A 15357-nucleotide genomic window follows, 5' to 3' on the forward strand; every position below is an offset into this window, starting at 1 on the left:
ACAGGTTAAAAAAAAATAAATAAATAAATAAATGACATCACTGGAAGCATTTCTTTTTAAGAAGATGTGCTTCCTCTATGGTTCCTCACGGAGAGTTTCTTGTCGCTTTACCAACGTCACGTCCGCCCGTTGCCGACTGGTCCACTCCGCTGTCAATTTGCTGTGGCTTGCTCAGCCCTGGGAATTTTGATCTGCAGAACGGTCGCCAAACTCTATCGCTGGAACAGTGGGGAGTCTGGAGTTCCAGGCACGTGATGTCGTAGTTTGTCACTGTCACTCAACGAATACTACCAGGTTACTGCAATTCCTTCTATGTGGCGCGATGTCCAACACATGCGCTCATTGGTTATAAGCGGCGAGTACTTATTGAGTCTTTTATTACCTTTTCATTGCCTCAAAACACTTTGTTTCCCTCTCATACGTTTAAATATTGTGTTTTCTTGTAGTAGCTTTAAAGCAGATTGTTGATCTGTTGAGCACATTAGTCACGTCACGTATTTGAACCACCCTTATTTGATATCACTACGTTTAAGTACTTTCTTAAGGCATCTTTAGTATGTTCCGTGTATTCATCTAAACAAACTGAAAGCGCATGGTAGTACTTTGGGTGTCAAATTAGTCTCTTGTAGGATGTTTTTGCCATTGTAGCACGTTTTGGCAGAACACCCCCCCCCCCCTTGTCTCGTCTCATCCTGTATTTCCTGTTCATTTTGCTTTTGCTGCTCGTTTTGTGAAATATCGACAGTGCTGTCAGGCTCATTAATGTTCCTCTCGGATTCAAACTGAAAAGGTTGAATAGATGACATTTATGTCGCTAGAGTCATACTCTGGAAGCCCAGCAGACTAACAGTGTCACGTCACCGCCCTGCGACGTCAACAACAATGGCGACCTATTGGTAAAACTAATTTTACAAATTTTATAAAAAGGAAAACATCAAGAATGGTTTCAATATCAAATTATTTTAACTCATTATAACGTTTATCTTTTAAGAAGTGCAAGTCTTGGGATTCTTTTAAAAAGCATTTCAAGATGCTGGCTGACCTTTTCATTCAAGATGATGTTTTACACTGCCTTTCCTGGCTGCCATTTCATGCAATAAATAGCTGAGTTCTGATGGACCACCAAAGCTACAAGTTGAAAATGCGTGATTAAGAAATAGTCAGATACAAGATAAAACTCCCTTTAATATGCAATAATTCATTTTCAAGTAACCTTTTTTTTCTAATGTCTGTCGGTAACAAAACAATACTGTATACAAACACAAAATTGCTACATCAATGTAAACAAGATATTAAAAAAAAAATCTTATTGTGATAAAACATGTATTTGCTGCTGAATTCCCCTTTTTTTAAAATGAAACTTTTTCATCTTTGACCAACCTTCACCAAGCTCACATTTAATATTCAAAACCAATATGGCAACATAACATTCAAACAGCATTTTTTTTCCTCATTTTACCTGTTTTCATTTTAACACTCAGATGTTAAATTCAGTGGTTTGATGTTACTGGTGGAGTCTCATGTGCACATCAGCCATGCATTTTTTGATAACTGCATTTGTAATACATCGTCAATATGAATGTTTATGTCCGGTTGTGCCAAATCATCAACGGTAGGTTTGTAGTTGACTGTGAAGCCTGAAGAAGACTGCCAAAAATACATCATGCATTCAGACTGTGCAAGTGTATGCCTCTAACAGAAAACAAAGGAAATACATGTTTAGAGCGTGAGAAGAGGTCGCTGATGCGGACACATTCGTTCAAAGGCATCAGTGAGACAGTTCCTGTGCTGGCGAGAGAAGGAAGCCGGAGGAGAGGAGAACTGCAGGAGATGGGAGTAAAAATGGGCTCTTCGCATGTAACGTCTTCGTCATATTGGTTGTGTATCAGTGTAATATCCGTTCGTTCTATATCTGTTTAAGAATCCAAAAACGGATAACGATTATTTCATTTCTCGTTTTCAAATCAAAAAATTGGAGTACAAATAATAGCCTATTTTTCGCTGTTGTGATTTTATTTTTAAATTAAAATTAGAATACAAGAGAATGGAATTATCATGGTATTTTTGTTCTATTCATGTTTGGTTTTGAATGATTTTTGATGTGATTTGATGTTTTCTCTTCCGGGTGATTCCATTGATGGGTGAATTGAGCGGAACAATAGCTAACGTTTTACATTTATTGTAGTGCTGCAATGATTAATCGATTAACTTGAGTAATTCGCTTAGAAAAAAAGCTTCGAATCAAATTTTGCTGCTTCGAGGATTCGTCTCTTTAGAATGGCGTTGTAACGGTTTGTTTTGGAAGTGTCTGCATTTAGTTTTATTGATTTAGGTGGGTAGACTGCCCTCTAGCTGCAATGGTGAATGTGACATAACTCGTCAACTGCTCCTATGTTAAGGCCAGCACAAGTTTTTATCTGATTTAATATGTTCGTTTATGCATTCATAATTTAGAAGTAGCTTTAGATTTTTTTTGTGGTGCGAATAGGTGCTTGAATGATTTCTTAGAAGCTTTGTGAAAAAAAAAAAGACCTCAGCATTTTATAGCATTTATGCTAGCTGACTTTTGCTATGCAAGTTAGCCAATTGCTCATTTGTCATTTATTTATTTCATAGACTTCATATTGATATTGACGGGTCAGATTCTACCTTCAGTGCGCCACGCCTTCAAGTAGGGGGCCATCCCACAATCCGCTTCAGTTATTTGCAGTCGGTCGCAGCAACACATGCAGCGATCTAACGTCGGATTTATGTTGAAAAAGTACGAAAGCTGTACCGCATACAAACAGGAAGGATTGTCTCAGGAGTGATTTGTTCGAGGATTCAAGGTTATCATTATATTTTTTGTACCATGCATGCATTTTGAAACGTGAAAAAAATCAATGGAAGAAATCAGCCGCTACAGCATTGGCATTATACTTCGCAATATTTACGTAAAATAAATGCTAACTGCCCATTTTTTTTTTGCTTTTAACCAAGAATCGAGACTGTTTTACATCCATATCTGTAAAGAATTCAGGGATTTAAGCATTTTTTCACAAGAATTTTCACCGGAAAAGCTCTGTTTACATATGGCAGCCGCCACACTGACTGACAGACTAGCATCAAACTTTGAAATATTTACGTTAAATAAATGCTAACTGCCTGTTTTTTTTTTGCTTTTAACCAAGAATCGAGACTGTTTTACGTCCTCATCTGTAAAGAATTCAGGGATTTAAGCATTTATTCACAAAAATTTACACTGGAGAAGCTGATTACATATGGCAGCCGCCACATTGACTGACAGACTAGCATCGTACTTCCACACATTTATGTAAAATAAATGCTAACAGCCCGTTTTTTAAATTTTTTTTTTACTTTTAACCAAGAATCAAGACTGTTTTACGGCCATATCTATAAAGAATTCAGGGATTTAAGCATTTATTCACAAGAATTTGACGGCCACGCCAACAATGCAGGCCCACTATTAATCGGTCCCGCGCCCCATCAATATTATTATGAAGTCTATGATTTATTTATTAATTCATTATTTTACCATTTACAGTTTGAAGCCAAAGTCAGAGATTTAAAATGACTTTTAAATGCATTTATTGCCTTCGTAAAATAAAAGTGCAATTCTGCACAATTTAAAGGAACACTCTGGAATTTTATTTTGTATTCGCATTTGATGCTTTTTTAAAAGTGCAATCTTAGCAAGCCAAAATAAATATTATTGCAAGCATAAACATGTGTTTCATTTGAAATCTCCTAAAATGTATTCTTCAAGGCATTAAATGTTTGTAATCCGATTACTCGATTATTCAAACTAACTAATCAATAGATTAATCGATTACTTCAATAATCGATAGCTGCAGCCCTATTATTATTTTTAATTAATATCATTATACTAAGTTATAAAAAATATGTAATATTTATAAATTAATGCATTGTTAACAAAAGCTAACTCAATTAAAATGATTAAAAACAGGAATACATTCAGGTCAACGTTCATTCGCTCCCTCCCAGTCAAAATGGATTCGACCTCTGACGTAGCAATGAATTAAATGAGTGCCAAGTAAGGGTTTAAAAAACAATAATTTGTGCATAGCAGAGTGAATCCATTGATGCTAGTGTGCATTTTCAACTCATATTTCAGCAACGTTGAAGATTACGTGCCAAGAGCCCATTTAAACGAAAATGAATCGGTAGGTGGCGCGTTTTTGATTTGCGTTTGGGTGGGTTCTGTAACAGCCTCAAAACATAACTTGACCTAACCATGGACTCCTTGAAGAGGCTGAGGACAAAAGAGACAGTCGTGAAATTAGGTGTGACAGATCTGCGACGAGCGGTGCAGGCAGAGTGGAGAAGAGTCTACGACAAGATATTGGACATGAACTCATAGAAGCGCTTGGAGTACTGCTCTGGGTTCACCGTCGAGATCTCAGCCCCTGCCTGGGAAACACAAGCACACAAATGCGTGAAAAGTCAACCTATTGTATGTCAGATTCTTTCGTTGCCTTTTTGGGTTAAACATTTTCTCCAATCGGGCCTCATTCATTCTCAGGTGCGCAGACTTAAAGATATGGATTTGCGCAAATAAATTGCTTCTGTCCTTAAACCAGGGATGTACAAACTACAGCCCACAACATATTACAAGAATATTGAAAAGGGCCCGCTGAAGAAGCTTGAGTGGTAAATCAAACCAAATATGAATATTTATAGCTTTTGTTTCGTTTTTTTGTCATACTCTAAAGCCGTTTTATATGCATACAACTTTAATTTTATCTATTGTACAGAAGATCACTGCTAAAATGATGAGAGGTAAAAAACAAAAAACAAACTATGACCCATTATATACAGTGGTACCATAGGCGGAGTTTGGGGGGCAAGATCCCTCCTGCAGTGTGCGAAAACCTGGTGAAAACCTACAGGAAACGTTTGACCTCTGTAATTGCAAACAAAGGCTACTGTACCAAATATTAACATTAGTTTTCTTAGGTGTTCAAATACTTATTTGCAGCTCTATCATATAAATAAATTGTTTAAAAAAATCATGCATTGCGATTTCGGGATTTTTCTTTTTAGATTATCTCTCACTGTGGACATGCACTTACGATGAAAATTTCAGACTCCTCTATGATTTCTAAGTCGGAGAACTTACAAAACAGCAAAACTGTGAGGAAGCCTGGGCAATTTCAAGACTATAAGTCCATCTCTAAAGAATTGACTGTTCCTGTGTTTACCGTGCGCATTGTCATCAATAAGTGTAAAGCCCGTGGAACTGTGGCTAACCTCCCTGGATGTGGATGGAAAAGAAAAATTGACGGATTGACGGACGGAGATTTTAACGAAAGATTGTGTGGATAGTGGATAAAGAGAAAAGAAGAACAAATTTATATAGTATATACACACACACACACACACATACATATATATATATATATATCTTTTGGCAATGTCATTGTATTTCTGGATTATTTTGTTACTTTTTAGCCCTTAAAAAGTAAAATATATATATATAAATTAGGCCCGAATGACATTGGAAAAAAATCAACATTGCGCTTTATATTGCCAAGGCTCCACATATACTTTTTTCATTGGTTGCACTGGCGCGCCTAACTTTTTCTTAAGATGCACAAGCACAAAATTTAGGCACACCCATATTTTTCATTGCATCACCTTTAACGCCATACTTTTAATCACTTTCCATAATATTCATATAATTCACATGAGTCCACTCAAATTCCCTCATGCTTTGATGCTCACATGGCCGAGAACTGCTTGTAGACAACGAAGATTGACTAAATGATGATTAACACATTTGATCATGTTTTTAATTAAAAAATATATTGATGTTTTTCTGTTTTATGGTCATAGAGCGCCACAGACTGTCACACTCCCTCCTGCTAAGCAATGTGGTCAAACTGTCCAGCATGGTATGGTTTGGTATTTAAATTTAACGACGATTGACAGGTTGGTAGCTTTGATCTTGCCAGAGAAGCTTGGTATCTCTACGATCAAAGGCACAAATGTGTCAATTAGAGGTGTGCAAAATTTCCGATTCTTAGATTATTCGCGATTCGGCCGTGGAAGATTCGAGAACGATTCACAAACATCCAAATTCCGATTATTGAAATATGCAAAGTAAAGCGGAAGTAAACAACACTCAGCGCGCCGCGCGGTCTTCGGGACGGAACGGAGCGAGAGTAGCTAAACATCATGCTTCCCATTACCCGGCCCCTCGGGCAATGCCAATGCTCAACTCACGGCTCTAGCTCAACTCATGCAACGAGATAAAAAAACACAACAACATACCTGACTGCTGCCGAAAAGCTGCTTCAAAGTACATCCATATAATGTTACGGTGGATATCATTTATATAGGACTAGATGCAATATAGATTTGGTAGTGTTAGCAGCACATCTACAAAAAGCTAGATGCGGGCGTTATAAACGGCCGCCATCTTAAAGCAGTACACTTCCCCTGCAAGGCTGTTGTAGCGAACCTTCCAAGCGAACCTAATTAACTTTTTATCTAAAATACTCCTAAATCGGTAAAATATTGACTTGAATCTATCTTTAAAATAGTTTTAAAACTTTCACATGTCGAAAGTAGACAAAAGGGAAATGATGGAATAACGGGAGCAATTTTAACAAATTTAACGGTTGATTCACAACATTAAATTAATTAAATGTAGTTTAAAGCTATTGATACAGAATGGGGACAGGAGTTTTTTTATTTAATGTTATTTTTGTATATTTGTTTACTGCTATATGTTAACTTGATGCTGAAATAGTAGTGTGGTTTAGCCTGAGAGTATTTTTGAACAATTTTGGAACTAATGTACAAAACATTAAAAAAAAAAAAAAAAAAAAGAGAGAAAAAAAAAAAAAAGGAGGGGGGTGCATCAATAATTGTTTTATAATCGAATCGGAGCCTCTGAATCGTAATCGAATCGTTAGGTGCCCAAAGATTCCCAGCTCTAGTGTCAATCATCGTTATATTCCTACAAGTGTGCCGTGGCAAGGCATTGTGTAAGTGAGAGGCTGTTCTCAGCAGCGTGAGCGTCAAAGCGTGAATGTATTTCAGTGGATTCACTCAATGAAGCATTTAATAAAGACTAGGGGTGCACGATATCCATTTTTTGAAACTGATACTGTTATCGATAACTTCCTGCTTCTCAAGGCCGATACGATAATCGATAATATATAATTTTTCAATGTAGTCACTTGAGGTTTTGAACACCTGTAAGTAAAAAATAATAGTGGTGGATTCAGCATAGAATCCTTTGACCGAACCAGAATTTTCATGATGACATGAACATTATTATAATGAGCAAAACTAAGACAAGAACAGTTTTGACTTTAAATAAAGTATCCATATTAATTTTTTCAAATAAATATAATTTGAGCCAATCACAATCAATCAGTCAATATCATTGACGATGTGTTCCCCTGAACAATGAGCACTGATCTAAAACAAATATACGTAAACCCAACAGGTATTGTACTATTGTGTCATCAACACTTTCTGCTGGAAAATGCAGGCAAGTGTGTATGCTGCGCTCTGGTCTGCCCCGGCGTGGAAAAGGCCTGCTTTTTGTTATCGCAGCTTTGCAATGCAACCAAAGGCTCTACAAGCACTCCATGTACGGCACACATGAAGAGTGTGCGCGCGATTGGAATAATGTAACGCAGTTTGGGTCACCCTTTTTGACTTCAAAACGGCGAATTTCGCCGAAAGGTGAGACATTTTCATGCCTGTTAAAAGTAATTGACATTATAAAAGCGGCAAGGTGGGACAATAACATGTTTGTAACTTTTGTTTTTGGTATCGGATCGGGCCTCGGTATCAGCAGATTCTCAAAATCAGGTGACTCAGACTCAGGTGCAAAAATATGCAATCGGGACATCCCTATGATATATATGTTGTCTTGTTTCACAAATAAAAGTTGAAGGATTTCTAGTTGGTCCTTGCGTCCTTCGACATTTCTGAAAGGGCCTACGGGATAAAAAAGTTTGGACACCTCTGCTTTACAGTGACTGTAATGGTAGGAACAATGACATCGTAGCCATTATTACCAATTTAAGAGCTCCGTACTTGACATCTTGATTCATTTAACAATTTAATTATGATACCAAAAATCATATGCTGGTATGTAGATATATTTTACATGTCATTTATATCAAAACCACTTCAATAGTCATTAAAAAGTCAAGCCACTCACCCCGTGTTTCACAGTTTTGGCAGCATGTGCAGCTTTTTTCTTCGCATCATAATGTGTAAGGATGTCAATGATCGCCATGAAGTACACCTCTTTCTTGACAGCACCTAGCAATAAGAAGTAACTCTTAAATTGCTCCCGGGTTTATAATAAGACGCGCTGTTTAAGTTGTCATGCATTTGCTAGTATTTATATTTTTTGTTACCAATGTTTTTTAAAATTTGCAGTTTTCAAAATTAATTTTTATTACACCCAATTAGGATAATTGATCCCCCTCCCTAAATTTATACTTTAATTAATTAATTTAAAAAATATATATCTTTTTTTTTTTTACTGCCCATTGAAAAATATGTGCGGGTAACCCTAAAATTGCATTTGGATGTCAAATGAAGGGCCCCAAGATCCTGTTTGGTGCAAAGCTAGATGTACAGTGGGGCGAATAAGTATTTAGTCAACCACTAATTGTGCAAGTTCTCCCACTTGAAAATATTAGAGGCGCCTGTAATTGTCAACATGGTTAAACCTCAACCATGAGAGACAGAATGTGGAAAAAAAAAAAAAAAAAAAACAGAAAATCACATTGTTTGATTTTTAAAGAATTTATTTGCAAGTCATGGTGGAAAATAAGTATTTGGTCAATACCAAAAGTTCATCTCAATACTTACGCAACAACGGAGGCCAAACGTTTTCTGTAACTCTTCACAAGCTTTTCACACACTGTTGCTGGTATTTTGGCCCATTCCTCCATGCAGATCTCCTCTAGAGCAGTGATGTTTTGGGGCTGTTGTTGGGCAACACGGACTTTCAACACCTTCCACAGATTTTCTATGGGGTTGAGATCTGGAGACTGGCTGGGCCACTCCAGGACCTTGAAACTCCTTTGTTGCCCTGGCTGTGTGTTTGGGATCATTGTCATGCTGAAAGACCCAGCCACGTCTCATCTTCAATGCCCTTGCTGATGGAAGGAGATTTTCACTCAAAATCTCTCGACACATGGCCCCATTCATTCTTTCCTTTACACAGATCAGTCGTCCTGGTCCCTTTTCAGAAAAACAACCCCCAAGCATGATGTTTCCACCCCCATGCTTCACAGTGGGTATGGTGCAATTCAGTATTCTTTTCCTCCAAACGAGGAAAAGTTCTATTTTGGTTTCATCTGACCATAACACGTTCTCCCAGTCCTCTTCTGGATCATCCAAATGCTTTCTAGCGAACCGCAGACGGGCCTGGACGTGTACTTTCTTCAGCAGGGGGATACGTCTGGCAGTGCAGGATTTGAGTCACTGGCGACCCATTGTGTTACTGATAGTAGCCTTTGTTACTGTGGTCCCAGCTCTGTATTGCTCCCTGTTCTTGCTATCATTTTGATGCCACGGGGTGAGGAGGGAGTTGACAGTCCGTGTTACCCAATGACAGCCCCAAAACATCACTGCTCTAGAGGAGATCTGCATGGAGGAATAGGCCAAAATACCAGCAACAGTGTGTGAAAAGCGTGTGAAGAGTTACAGAAAACGTTTGGCCTCCGTTATTGCCAACAAAGGGTACATAACAAAGTATGTAATGTGATTTTCTGTTTTTTCTTCCACATTCGGTCCCTCATGGTTGAGGTCTACCCATGTTGACAATCACAGGCCTCTCTAATATTTTCAAGTGGGAGAACTTGCACAATTAGTGGTTGACTAAATACTTATTTGCCCCACTGTATATATAGATTACAAGCGGATTTTGTATGAATTAATTGCTATCAATACGCTCGTATCTCGTCTTCACATACGCATATCCGGTCGAATCTTTTTTTTTTTTTGGTGGGTTGCATATCTAGTGTTTACAATACATCAATAGTTGTAAATTGAAAGTAAATAAAGAAGAAGGAATGACTTACTGTCATGGCTCTTGATTGCGTAAACATCAACAGAGGGGTCAAAATCCCCGGGCCCGAAGAACCCACAATTAAGAGGGTTGCCTGGGCTGTCGGGCGGTGTGCCAAAGGAGCCTGTCAGGACGCCTCCGCCCATCCCGTCATTCTCATACTCTTCCTCATCTGCACCAGCCTCCACATCCATCTCCTCCTGCTCTGCTCGATCCACGTCGTGGATCCCCACCAGAAGACTGTAATCCATGATCTTCAGAGTGGCCAGAAACTGAAACACATGATGTTCCTCTTTGTAGTGCTAATTAACCAAAGGTGGGTAGTAACACGTTACATTTACTTGATTAACTTTTTGAGAAAAATGTACTTCTAAGAGTAGTTTTACTAAGCCATACTTTTTACTTTTACCCGAGTAGATTTGTGAAGAAAAACGCTACTCTTACTCTGCTAGTTTGGGCAACACTCGTCGTTACAGTTTTCCTCTTTATTCTACATAATAGATTTGACTTATTCTTTTTTGCCAAACACGTCAACAACGGCGCTACCAGTTTCACCATTGAGATGTCGCAACAATAATCACATGACTCCATTATACCAATCAGACTAAAGCTTCCCGTTTTATGATCAAGCCGGCCTATTCAATAACGTGGCGTCTGTAAAGCACCGTAAAAAATATTTGACAAAGCGCTGTCGTCAACATGACTCAAAAGCGCGGATTTTAAGTTTTTATTTGGCACCGATTGACCACGGAAAACTGGAGATAAGATCCTTTTAGTTTAATAATAGGAAATATGTTTTCTTCACTATGGGGCACTAATGCTCTTTGGACGAATGATGCTTCATTTCTGTATTTTTTTTCTCTCGCTGAAATTCGATGCTTTTTTTGTTGTTTGTTTGGTTTAATGTGGTTATTAAATAGGTTATAGTAATCTCTTTCAAAGTATATTAACAGTTCAGATAGAAAAAAAAAACATTGTTTATGAAAAAAAAAAAAAAAAAAAAATCAAACGCTACTCTTGAGTAACATTTTTGGCTACTCTACCCAACTCTGCAATTAACTACACATTCACGTGTGTTTCCATTGAGACACCGAGCACCAAAGCGCTCGTCTCCCCCCCCCCCCCAAAAAAATAGAAAAAAAATAAATTCACAATCCCTCTATTTTTTAAAGGAAACAATGAGTATGAAAGACAAAGAAAACTCAAATTGAGATTCAGTATATATATATTTTTAATTCTATGCCGAACAATATTAACACCTATTTTTTTTCTGTAAACAAAATGTACAACTTCTGTCTCTGATAAAATCTTTTTCACTCTCTCGTGTTCCTCATCTCCCCTCTTTGTGCTGTCAGCCCCCATATATACAGTAATTGTTTGTCATGAATTACTTGTTAAGAGTTCCATTCTCTCACTTACATCTGGCTGACTTTTTAACAGTTCCATTTAGGCATGTGCAGATTACCGGTTTCAAGGTATACCATGGTATGAAAACATCAAGGTTTCAAAAACGCAAAAATTTTCCGTCATACCGACCCAAAGGTATTAGCTATTTTTTATGTCCCAAAAATACATGGAGAAATCTCTCCCTTGCAGCTGTAAGGCTCAACCCTCCCCCACAGGTTGTTGCTCAGTGTCAGTGAGGTAGCGGTGCTACACGATGGCTGGAGTAGGAAAAACTCCTGAACTTTTTCCCCCATCGAAGAAAACGAAATCACTAGTATGGGAATACTTCGGCTACAAAAAAGTAACAAACGGCCGAGGGTTAGAGGAGGGCCAAGCGAAATGTAACACATGTTTGCGGAGGGTGGCCCCAGAGGAGGCAAAACCTCCAATACGATTTCGCATTTATACAAAATTAAAGGTTAGGAAACCTGTCATGAACGTTTCCCACCAGCTACGAGAGTTAACTCCAGCCTGCTTAGTGTGTCTAGCGGTGGTAAAACATGTTTTTTTTCTCTGTGGCAACTGTCTGTGTTGAGAAAAAGAGTGTTTGTATAATGTAAACATGATACAAGTAATGTAAGTAAGGCTGCAGCTATCGAATATTTTAGTAGTCGATTAATCGATGGTCTTCTCAGTTCGAATAATCGAGTAATCGGATAAGGAACATGAAAAATTAAAATACGTGAGCTGAGCCTCAAACGGTATGATTTTTTTTTAAAAATGAGGATCTATTTACAACAAAAGAACAACTGGCCAACTTACATAGAAAAAGTTCGCTAGCTTAAATGCTAAAGTTTTTTTTTTTTTTTTACAGTGCTCTTAACAAATAGTTCAGACACATATTCCAACAAAAAACGGCTAAATATACCTATACACTAAATTAAGAATGCATTAAAAACATTAGCTCAAACAAAAACTTAGCTTACGTTGGTCTTAACAAGGAGCAGTTGGATTCAGACATGTGAAATGAGGCAGACCAGAGGGCAGTGTATCCACCTTCATCAATTAAACTAATTGCAAACACTTTCAAAATAAATCATTAAAACGCCACTTTAATTAAACGAATACTCGAAGCAACAAAAATGAATTCGAATATTTTCTTGTAATCGAATACTCGAGTTAATCGATTAATCGATGCAGCACTAATCTGATGTTAATAATGTTAAGCTGTTGCTCTGGGCTTAGACTCACCGAGAGGACTGCATTTATCTTAATTTTATTTAGAATATTTCACTTATTTTTTTGTTATTTTTATTTTAACATTATACTTATGTACCAATTTTCCAATATGTTTTCAAAAATAAAAATCCTGTTCAACGGAATTTTTTTTAAAACCCTGATATCTCACAGTAACACATTTTAGAGCAATACCGTGATACCGTGATATTTTTGCTTAAGGTTATCATACCGTCAGAATGTCATACCGGCACACGCCTAGTTCCATTAAATAAGACACACACGAAACCTTATTATCAACCTCAAATACTTAAATCTTAATTATTCACATTTTACAGATGAAAGCATTTGGAGATTTTTTTTTCTCCTGTCAATAATTTTGCTAACTGCAGGGAGTCCGCGGGTTACGATGTCCTCAACCTACAGGTTTCGATTTTATGACGCCTGTGCCACATCCACCATTTAGTCCACTTCCAGGCACTTATGTTTCTGCTTAGCTAGTGCTGAGTGCTTGTCTGTCTGTGCACCGGGATTATCTTTGCCTTTTTCGGCCTCCTTTTTTCATTGCAAAAGATATGCTGCGTTCAGACCAAACTTAAAACGTGCAAAAACGCCTTACTCGTTGCCAAAAGCGTTTTTGTGTTCAAAGTTAAAGTGCACGAAACCAAACAGTTCACGCAACATAAAAATAAGGATGGTAATAAGGCGCAACCGGGCATGTTGTCCCGAGCCTCAGGACTATAGGGGCCCCTGAACGACCCTTCAATGACCCTTTATTATACTTTACATTCACATTTTTTTTATTTAAATCATTGTTTGATTAAATATTGTGTTCTACTCGATATATACTTAAAAAACTTTAACATATTAAATATTTTAAATATTTATTTTTTCCTTTTTTTGCACAACACCCTCCCACCCCCTCTGTCTTAGCAGAGAATGGTTTGACCCCGCTCTGGCGCACTGAAGGCTACACTACGTACGTGGCCTGAAGCAGGAAATTAAAATCTCTCATTGTTATTAACTCTAAACATGGCAAGTCGTCATAAATCGGGTGCACAGAAAAGAAAAAATGATGTTTTTAAAAGAGAGACAAGAAGTCAGAAAATTAGGGCTAGAGTTGGCTGTGGACGGTGATGTCTGTAAGTGAACAACAGCCGCTAACACAACGTTTACATTCGCGATCACCGTGACCAAAGCCTGATTTGAGTCTGTCACTGGCCGCTTGTAGCCTATTGAGCTGCGGCATGACAAGACATGCTGCTCGCGTTGAGCCGAGGAGAGAGAAGGTGATGGGGGATCAAGGATATATGTTATTCTGTGGGGAGCAGGTGCGCGAGGCTGACCAGACTCTGGTCCGGTGGCTGGATTTATCTTGGGTTTACAACCCACTGTGTATTATAGCAAACACTAATACGAAGAACACTGTTACACACATGCACACACGTAGCACACTGCTACGCATTTTCTTGTCTTAGCCAGTGATTGTAGCTGGAGGAGATTGAGCCTTCAGTAAAATGAAAATAATAAAAACCGACCTACGCTTCACCATTATCACAGGCTTAACTAGCCATGCTCTCCATTGAGCGTGAGCTTGTTAAAAAACTAGATTTCATAGTGTCAGGGAAATTCAACTTTGAACTCCAACACAAGTGTCAACTTGATAGCTCAATGAGAAATGAATTAGATCAACCAAAAAATGCCTGCTTCGAAGTCTTTATAAACATGATATATCAAGGGTACAAAATGATGTGATTCAGCCAGAAGTACAATAGAGGCTGGACATTTATACTGTTGAAAGGACGTTACCCAAGGATGCTTACGTGAAACGATACCTATGAAAACGAAAGTGAAACTTAAGTATCAACTCTGGTGGTTTTCCAAAGAAAAACATTGTGACTTACAACCTTGAGAACCTGGCTGTGACTGGCACCAAAAGGGAGTTAAAATCTGATAAGACAGTCAGCAGAACCACTTTGTATTTTGTTCAAAGAAATACAACACACGAACCTGGATGAATAGTCTAACAAATGAATATAGGATCACATCAGTTATGTGTTTTATAAGCATGAATAAAATTTCTTTCACACACTGATGTTATAAATGACTTTGCTGCCAAAAACTCTAGGTGCATCACTGTTTGAGGGCCTGATAACTCCAGCGATGTGGAGAGGGCAAGCATAGGATGTGTAGTTATACTGTTTTGTTGCTTAGCAGGCAGGCATAGCACTCTCAGTTGTATAGTAATGTGGCCTACATGGGACAATAGATACAGTGCCTTGCAAAAGTATTCGGCCCCCTTGAATCTTGCAACCTTTCGCCACATTTCAGGCTTCAAACATAAAGATATGAAATTTAATTTTTTTTGTCAAGAATCAACAACAAGTGGGACACAATCGTGAAGTGGAACAAAATTTATTGGATAATTTAAACTTTTTTAACAAATAAAAAACTGAAACGTGGGGCGTGCAATATTATTCGGCCCCCTTGCGTTAATACTTTGTAGCGCCACCTTTTGCTCCAATTACAGCTGCAAGTCGCTTGGGGTATGTTTCTATCAGTTTTGCACATCGAGAGACTGACATTCTTGCCCATTCTTCCTTGCAAAACAGCTCGAGCTCAGTGAGGTTGGATGGAGAGTGTTTGTGAACAGCAGTCTTCAG

General features: G+C 38.0%; 1 protein-coding gene across 1 annotated transcript in view; it reads right to left on the reverse strand.

Annotated features, from left to right (window-relative positions):
- Positions 1-675: 675 nt before the first annotated feature.
- Positions 676-15357, reverse strand: part of LOC130920120 (phosphatidylinositol 5-phosphate 4-kinase type-2 beta) — a 36491-nt gene continuing 21809 nt past the window's right edge. Inside the window, exons 8-10 of the mRNA XM_057843044.1 lie at positions 10086-10344; positions 8207-8310; positions 676-4431 (exon numbers count right to left, since the gene is read on the reverse strand). Of these exons, the coding sequence (XP_057699027.1) occupies positions 4351-4431; positions 8207-8310; positions 10086-10344 (444 nt within the window). The 3' untranslated portion in view covers positions 676-4350. The remainder of the gene's footprint in view (positions 4432-8206; positions 8311-10085; positions 10345-15357) is intronic.

This window comes from Corythoichthys intestinalis, chromosome 8 (assembly GCF_030265065.1).
Source record: "Corythoichthys intestinalis isolate RoL2023-P3 chromosome 8, ASM3026506v1, whole genome shotgun sequence".
NCBI lineage: Eukaryota > Metazoa > Chordata > Actinopteri > Syngnathiformes > Syngnathidae > Corythoichthys > Corythoichthys intestinalis.